Source organism: Chaetura pelagica, unplaced genomic scaffold, assembly GCF_000747805.2.
Source record: "Chaetura pelagica isolate M959 unplaced genomic scaffold, ChaPel_1.0 scaffold436, whole genome shotgun sequence".
NCBI classification, from domain to species: Eukaryota; Metazoa; Chordata; class Aves; order Apodiformes; family Apodidae; genus Chaetura; species Chaetura pelagica.
The window spans coordinates 2749972-2759273 of NW_009953651.1; the positions used below are offsets into that span (position 1 = coordinate 2749972).

Sequence of the window (9302 nt, forward strand, 5' to 3'; positions counted from 1 at the left end):
TTTCTTATATAATCTGGAAAATTTATGCAATATTGGCAAAGCTAGAAGGAACTGAATCTTGAAAGCATAGCAGGAAAAGAACAGTCCATTGTTTTTCTTTTTAAATATACCCAGTGCAGTTCATAAACAAGTGTATATAACTCTTATTTTACAAAGTTGACCATTAAAATATTACAAAGGGACTTACTGGCCTTTGACAAATAGTTTAATATGGGACATGCATGCAAACAGGAAAGTCAGTTTTAGGTGACAGTCATTTAACAGTGGAAAAGTGAGTTAACAAGAAACGTAGAACTGCTTCAAAAAATGGCATGCCCTTTCATATCCCTTTATCCAAATGCAACTTCATCATTCCTCTGCAATTTCCCTTCTCATATCCATTTTCTAAACTTTAACCAACTCTACACATTAAAATACTTAGAAATACAAATAATATACCCAATAAAGTACATTAATTATGATGAATGATAAAGGGAAAGAAAATCTGGCATAGTTGTCTATGTGATAAGGATTTTTAACACGGAAGCAATCAGAGATACAGAAAAGTCTTTTCATTATTGACATTGGTGAACTACACCCACTGTGTTTACTTCTCTCCCTTTTTCCCTCGATGGTTTTGCTGCTCTGGTTTGAATCAGCCTTGTTTTTATTGTCAGGGGCACTGCAACTATTAGCAACTGCTGCCAGGACTCCATTCCTCTCTTCTTCAGCCTCTTCATCTTCATCCTGACAGGAAACAAAACAGCAGGTACTTGAGTGCATGTTTCATTACCTCTTTACTTTAGAGTTGCAACAAACAATAAGATTTTTCTTACGCCTCCTCCTGTAGCTTGCTCTTTGATTTCAAGGGTGAGCACCTACACACACCAGGCAGCTCCTTTCAGCTTTCAAAGCCTCCATTTACAGAAAAAACACTGACTTAACATCCTACCAGAAAAGCATTCATAGGACTGTTGAGCAAAGCTCGATTTGTTCAAATACAGCCCATTAAGCTTTACTGAAGACAGCACCAAATCAGAGAAATGCACAACAATAAGATGTCTTCTGTTCAGGGAAAACACTGGCAAAGGTCAGTGTCTAGTAAGCCCCAGTATGGAGATGGAGAAGGGGGGCATTTGCTAGATCACCTACTCAAGATGATTGCACCCCAAATCAAGCACTCCAGAATATAAGACACTTCCCTTCTGCGCAGGTGGCTACTTTATTCCATCACTTTGTCATGAAAATCAAAAGGAAAAAAAAAAGGAAAAAGTACAAACAGCACAAAAAAAGAGGATCATGAAGAAGGAAAAGCCCCACAGCTAATTCAGTACTAAATAGCACATACTACTTTGTTTCAAGTCCTGAATCCATGCTTTAAGTTCAAAGTTTTACTAAGGTCAAGTATACTTTTATGTGCTTCACTGCATCAAGACAATTCTTTGGAGAATGTTGCATAAGCCTTTTGGTGGATTTTGTTTCTTTGATTAGAAATGGTTCAGAGCCATGAAGTTCATGTACAAAATCTTCACCCTTTGAAGCCAGCAGATTTTCTGTTATTGACTCAGAGGACACAGGATTAGACATCAGCTGCACCTTCAGCTCTGAACACAAACTTTCAAGAAAGTTCTGGGGTATTTAGCTTGGTTTGGGTTATTGCAGAGATATCAGCAGACCCAAACTAGAAAAACTGGCTCCAACTTCCCATCTAAACTAAACCCAAATTTGTATAGTTGAAGGAGGGCTTGTTTTCAGTCAAGCAAGTGTACATATATTTTTAATTTTCTCCTGATCATTTTATTACCTTCCCAATCAGTGAGTGGCATACAAACAAGAAAAGGCTAAAAATTTATTTGTGAAATGAAGAATGCAGATTCTCTTTCCTCCAATCTATTTGCTCTTTGCATTTGCAGCATAAGAAGAAATAGGTAAGACAAGGACAAACTTCAGAAAAGTTACAATGTACAGCCCTACATGGAGCCACACAGAAAGCGCATTTAGAAATATCCCAGCTATTAAAGTCAAAGAAAACTCATTAAGCCACGTAAGTGATCTCCATGCTAGTGCAGAATTCCTCTTCTGACCAGGGTACTTGTAGATGGCACAGTTCTTGAGCCTTTCTTCATCTAAAATTAGTAATGTCCTTGAAAATAGCAGTAGAGTCTAGACAATGTCCTCAGACTGCTGTCAATCAGTGAAGCAGAATAGATGGAGCTAGGAAAAGAGGATCAATCCATAAAATTCGAGTCTGAACCTTAAACAACCCCAGGGCAGTACTAAAATTCAAACCTGGAGTTTTACTTGGGGCCTAACACTGTTATAAATATCCAGCTCTTCTGCTTTAAAAAGTTTATGCAGGCGAGGGAAGCGCCGGGGTTGGCAGAGGAGCCTTTGTAGCAGCGTCTGGCACTTGAAACAAGGCACCGGAGCAACAGCCAAGTGAACGCACTTGGTGCTTCAAAAGCTAATAAAGAAACCTGCCAGATGAGCCCTGACATTTTTTTTCAATGGCTCTCAATTTTTAGAAAGGGAAAAAAAGAGAAAAACAACACCTATACTTCAAAACTGGCAGGATCTGGGGCATTTTTCAGTGTAAGAGTCTATATTTCTCTCAGGTAGGGCTGGCTAAAAGTTGTGTAGAATCAGTTTTACTGCAGAGCACAAAAGGACACCATGTACTTCTATTATTCTTTTCACACAACCGCATGTGAAACATTTGCAGGAGGCTGATGCTTTATTAGGCTGGTTTTAACTCCCTCCTATTCCCCAAGAAGCAGTTATTACTTAAGCAGAAAATACCACACACGGTGTGTATGTACTTGAGTATGTTTGCTCTCACAGAACAGATATTAGTTTACAGCACAAGTGCTGTATCACACTGCTTCAAAAAAAGAAAGCTAACATACAGGAGAAACATAACTGCAATTTTATAAGAAAACTTAGTCTTATAAACTGGGATTATCAAGGGACTTTCCAACTTGCTATGCAGAACAGAATGCAATGAAGGATTAAGCTGGTTGATATTGTAGGGGGTGAAATTGTGTTGCAAGCATTCAACTGGCTCTTATAAATGTCAGAGTAAGTTTTTTCTGGGTTTTGGCTGTCAATGATAAAAATGGCAGCCCTTAAGAAGGGCTCTGTTTGGCTAGCACAGAAAGGTACTGTACATCACCTGGAAAGCACCGTATATGGCACATGCTACTGAGGCTGCTGTTTACACTAACCAAAGTGTTTGCTGACATCTAACAGCCAACAGAATTGAGAAAAACTGCCACTGCCGAGGAATAACAAAGATGCTCAAGATTTAAAAGACTTCAGCCTAGAGTGTGGTACTGCTAGAGCTTCTTCAGCATTGAAAAAGACTGCAGGATGCTTCCACAGAAATGTCACCTAGGCTGAACATGGTCCTTGTAACCTTATTAGCAGTTTTTTTAATAAAAATATAAATTTTTATAAATTTTTATAAATGAAAGGCAGAGGTTTAGCTGAAAGACAAATGAAGGCCAAGGAGGATTTATCTGTTTGGTTATATGGTTGAGGTGAATGGCACATTCTGTCTGACCTTCCTTGCAGCAGGTGGTTTTCCACCAGCTTTGAAGCTGTCTTTGCGGATCTCGGTTCACATGATTTGAGAGACTTCAAGAGTGTGGCTATGATGAGCTGTTTCACCAGTTTATATTCTAAACTGGCAATCCCAAAGGCTTCAAAAGAACATGATATGACAGTGCCCAACTACTTTAAAGAGCTAACCAGGAAGCACATCAGTACAAGTAACTCCTACACAGGGCAGAGGGTTACATTTTCAATGCACCTCCTACATTTATTTACATATTTCTGAGTGCAAATTTTGTGTCAGCTCACACATGCGAATAACAAATTGGGAAGTGAGATTTCTAATTAACCCCTGTCCACAAGAGAATATAATAATGAGGAGAACTCATTTACAGTGACGATACTCACAGAAATTTGCAAAGTACCTGCTAGACAGTGACAGTTCAGCTGCTGCTTATGTCCTTGTGATGTTTTGTTTTTCACAGTGAGAAATGAGAAATACAAGTCAGATGTGCTCTCCATGGCACCCTACTCAGTAGCAGTCCTTGACTACAGTTGGAAAAGGACATGACAGGTATTTTTCATATTCAGCAGTCTTGAGTCAGTCGAGGACCAACTGCTCCTTCCTTTATATGCTTGCGCTTGTGCGGGCAAGAAGTGAGCTGGACTGGCTTGCTCACTCCTGATGTGCAGCAGAAGGCAGGAAACATGACTGAAGTGCTGGACTGTTTCTTTCAATCATTAAGTCCACCACAAAGCTGTACCTTAAATCTTTATTCCTTCCTCATTTTAGCACTGTAGCTTCACTTACTGCCATGCACATCTTTCAAGTCCGTGAGTTCTCATCTCTGCCCCATCTGCAAGCACTAGGACATGTGTCCTAGACAAAAAGGAATCTGACACAGGTAGGTGAAGGCAAAGGCAGTCACAAGTGTCCTTTACAGATCCAAAGATGCTTTATCATCCAAGCACTGAAACATTTTACTTTCCTACCCAAACCTCCAATAAGCTTTTTTTTCTCTGCTCTATGAACAAAATGACAACCACTTACTTCACAAGATAGATATGCTCAGAAGGAATTGCCACTGATGCTATCTTGCCAGGAAAAATTACTTTTAGGCTTTCCACTCAAATTCTCATTCAAAATGAATGTTTTCCCAAGGGCAGCCATTCCCATTAGATGTTGTGTTTTAAAACCCACTGGGTGACTCAACTTTGTATGTTTTTCAGTCCTTCTCCACACATCTAGATCAAATGACAGCTTTGAACATATTCCTGTGCATTTAGAGAACCTCTCGCTCATCCTAACAGCCAAAACTCCATATGAATTGCTGACATAAAAAAACCAAAGCCACAACTTGCTGATCTTCATTGTTTTTAAGCTCCTCCAATTGAGCTCAATATCCTGTTTTGTGAGTTTACTGAGGAGCTTTGCTTAGGCATTTGTGATGCTCTGTTCTAGTTTGGCTTAAGCAGTTAATAATCTTTCTTCTTCTTCTGGCTGTTTATCCCTACAGCACTCAACCAGACTTTTTCTTGCTTTTTATTGTTATTCTTACTTTCCATGTTTTAATTTTTTTCTATTAGTGCAGAAACATCGTAAGCTGCTTAAAAAAAAATATTTTTTTACCATGCATATTAGCTTCAGTTCCATAATTAAAAGCTGCAAGACAATCAGCTTCCAACTTCCTTGCAATTTCTTTTTCACTGCTTATGAAAGCAGTACTAAACACTGGAGATGGAAGATGTGACAAAACTGCTTCACGAACCCGTCCTGATTATTTCAGGGACAATCACCAGGCTCAAAAATGCCTGTGTCGATCTGATCCCTTTTTATATTAATTGTATTTAATGGTATTTCAGAGTTGTGAGAAGCTCAGTAAAGCAGCAAAAAAGTGCTGATGTAATTATGGTACAGAACAGAAAGTGAATCCCAGTCTGACCTTCAGCTGCAGCTGTTGAAAGTGAAGGAGTAAATGGAAGGCTATAGGGATCTGGTACACCTAATATGTGAAGCTAACTGCTCGTAAACTGACTCATGTACCTTGCATGTGCAGAAGGTTTCATAAATGGAGTGTGATAAAATCTGTTCTTTTTTGCTATGTTGCAGTAAGTTCAAGTCACCAAGCTCAGTCTGATTTTTTAACAGTAAGTGAGCACTTGTCATTGCTGGGGAGACAAGAAGTGCCTGTGATTGCACATTGTTTGATAAATGGCCATAAATTCTACACCAAAAGAGAGACTGATTATGGCAGTGTGTTTCAGTTTGGTTGATCTCTTCCAAAAAAGTTACAAGTGTACAAACAAGTATTTTATTTCTCAAGGTTATCACCACCCATTCTAAAATAGACACTTCCTTAAATACGTGTCCCATTAGTGCTAAGATAACTCATCTCTTTAGCAGGTATAATTGAAGCCTGTTGTTTATGAAAACAATCAAAGAATTAAAGTACCTTAGGCAGTTCCTTGGAACTGAGTCGATGCAATGTGCAGAAATGAGCCACTGCATACTCTAGCAGTGCTCCAAAGATGAAACTGAAGCAGATACCGAGGTACACATCAATTGCCTTAATAGAGCAGTTGGCATTTGGGAGTGAAGTTCTGGCTCCCATCATCAGTGTTGTCATAGTAAGGACTGTGGTAACACCTGTGGAATGCAAAAATAGTAGTTCTGATAAAACACAGGTAGCATTGAGGGTCTCTACAGCAAAGGCCCTGCTACAAGACAGTTCACCCAGGCTCTGTGAACTCCCCGTATGCCGGGGACACATACATGGTGTCATGTTTTGGAAATAAAGCTTTCAAATGAACTTGTGATCCTGCAGTTAAATGTTTAAAAACACTCATGAAAACTATTTGTAAAGCTGAGAAGACTGGAAATGAAAATGGAAAGAGATTTTAGTATCATAGACTGTATTTTTATGATTAACACATTATAATTGCAATACAATGCCAACACCCCATTCAAAACATTCTGATAACATTTTGCTCAGTGCAGTTGCCCACTGGATTCCTTTCATGAGGAATCTTCCTTTCTTCCCTGTTCTGTAGGAGGGTTTTTCCCACCCCACCTGTGGTCTGATTAGAACTTATTTACATTTTTTCCCTTTCAGAAAATCCTTTATTTGTAATTAATTATCTTTCATTTCTTATCATTCTCTTATTATTCATATACTATTTAGCATGTATCATTAGATCTCACAAAAGCCTCACAATTTGTGCATTCTGTCTGTATTTGAATAAGTTGGAATTTACAAAATGACCGAGTTTCCCTTCCTTTCTGGCAGCTTCCCCTGCCTGCAAGTCTCCTGTATCTCCCAAAGACATTTTCTTAGTTAGAGAATAGCAATGCTTGAAGGGTAATCTGCACGATGTACTGCATATTGCAAGCCAGAAAAGTAATTCCATAAACTCAGAAGTGTTCCCAACTTCTGGAAACAGACGTGCCATAAAGAAAGCTTCTTAATGATCCAGCTCCTGGTTTGTTTTGTTTTATCAGTTTCTCACCTATGCAGATTCTGGCTGGAACTGATGACTGGCTTATCCAAAATGATACCCAGGAGAGAGCAACCAGCAGGCTTGATGGCACATATGTCTCTAGTATGAAATACAATATATTTCTCTTGAGTTCAAAGTGAAACACTAGTTTTGGATAATGTCCTGTGGAAAGAGCAGGGGGAAAAAAACTATGAAGCTGCAATTCATTAGAAGTTCTTTTAATTATCAACCTGTATTACTTTTATGCATTACAGTGCAGTGAAAGCTTGAAAAATAAAGACAGTGCTGAAAAATTGTGTCATGAAGACTTTAAATTGAAGGAGAAAAAAATCAAAATATATAACACCTAGTAACCACATCCAGAGTTTCATTAAAGACATCTTGAACTGGAAATTCACAGAGGATAAGAAAAAAAATAAATCCATCAATATCTGAAAAGGATGTTTCATTATACAATACAGTGCAAGGGAATTTGAAATCATATCTGTATTTAGCTGTGGCTAATCATAAGAAATACCACAATTATTTATATACAAACTAGCACAAGAACAATTTTAAGTTTATTAAGTTAGCATGGGTCCTTATCTTTAACTGTTCCAGATATCTGATTTATTCTGCTTTTCTTGCATTTTACTCTTGCTCAAGATATGGATCAAGGGTACCTTCTCTGATACTGCTGACTTGCTTCTTATATTCCACTCAAAAGCAAGTGTCTTTGCATCTTCACCATCAATTTTTTTCTTTACATTTGTGCATTACAGTGTTTGTGCTGTTGGGTGGTGTCACTGTTGTGGGTTGCTTCTAAATGAGGGATTTCAAGATGAAATTTTGGGCCCACAGCCAACGACAGATTTTGATGTCATTAGGGAACATCAGCACACTGGTAAGCACAGCCTGAATTTGATACCCAGCTCAGTAACTGAGCAAAATTTGGCTATGTTTAGGCAACAGAAGTGCAGGATCTGAAATTGTTACCAGTCCAACAGATCAAAATAGGGCAAAAGCTTGCTTTTTACTAACTTAAATTGACAGAACAGACTTTTTATTCTGACAGTCAAAATTAAGCATTAAAGATTTTTACATCATTATTTAAAAAAAATTCTGGAACCAGAATATCAGTGAGAGTGTAATGCTTGAATATACTGCGGTCAGATAGCTTTGGCTTCATCTATTTTAGTCCAACAAATTACAATCTCCAGACCTATGTTTGTTTCCAGTGCTGAGTGGTGTGAGTTAGGAACAAACTGAATAAGGGTGAATGCACTTTAGAAACAACAATATATGCATAGACGTGCTATTTGTGCATCCCTCAGGTGCACTGTGAGACACAGTCAGTGAGGAGTACTTTTAAAAGCTTGAACTAAAAGTAATGGATGTCAAAAAATGCCTTCTAGCTCCCAGGTTAGAAAATGCATGGTTAAATTTCCATTTTTAAAAGTATTATATAAATTGCATCCAGAGAACAATAAGGTTTCATAGAATTATTATAATCAGAAAGAATCACTAGTTTATGTAGTCTGACCCCAATCACAAGCCATTAAACTTCCTCAGTTATCCCTTGCTTTGAACTCAATCACTTTGATTAGAACTGAGTTCACCTTTCACACAGACATCCAGATTTAAGCTGAGGGTATCAAGACACGCAGCATCCACAGAAAGCAGAAGATACAAAGATTATTTATATTGTTCTCATAATTTTTATGTGAAAAGAGAAAGGTTATATCAGTGTACCTCTATCAATACTGTAATTTTTACTAATAGGGATGCTTCAGTAAAAGTCATTTTCCCCACCAAAAGTGATTTTATGTGTAAGCAGATGAAAGCAAAGCACTCAAAAGTTAGGAAGTGCAAAACGTAGCAGACTGCACAGCATTATTTCTGCTTATATCTGCACTCATCCTTGCACTAAATCAAGCATGAGTGCTATGGAAAAAACACTGAGTCTGTACAATAAAGGACTATAGCATAAAGCATATTTAGGGAAGGAGAATTAGGATTGTACAGGCAATTGTAAAACTGTAGCTTCTTAGTGTAAGAGAGCAAGTGTTTAAAACCTTAATGAGAACAGTTAAGGATTTTATTAATTTTGCTTGCAATCTTCTACACTGCTATTTAACTTTTAAATAGAAAGACAATTTTCTCGGCAGTGTTTGTACAGCAAACTGTCATTACTGTAGCGTGGTTGCAGCTAGCACACAAAGGACAATTGCAAAGCCACCGTGAGTGAGGGAAGGGTGTCAACCCAGAGTGCAGAGGGTGCAAACCATCAGCAG

General features: G+C 38.2%; 1 protein-coding gene across 1 annotated transcript in view; it reads right to left on the bottom strand.

Annotated features, from left to right (window-relative positions):
• Nucleotides 1–417: 417 nt before the first annotated feature.
• Nucleotides 418–9302, bottom strand: part of LOC104390846 (gamma-aminobutyric acid receptor subunit pi-like) — a 32474-nt gene continuing 23589 nt past the window's right edge. Inside the window, exons 6-8 of the mRNA XM_010000052.1 lie at nucleotides 7039–7191; nucleotides 5985–6178; nucleotides 418–726 (exon numbers count right to left, since the gene is read on the bottom strand). Of these exons, the coding sequence (XP_009998354.1) occupies nucleotides 418–726; nucleotides 5985–6178; nucleotides 7039–7191 (656 nt within the window). The remainder of the gene's footprint in view (nucleotides 727–5984; nucleotides 6179–7038; nucleotides 7192–9302) is intronic.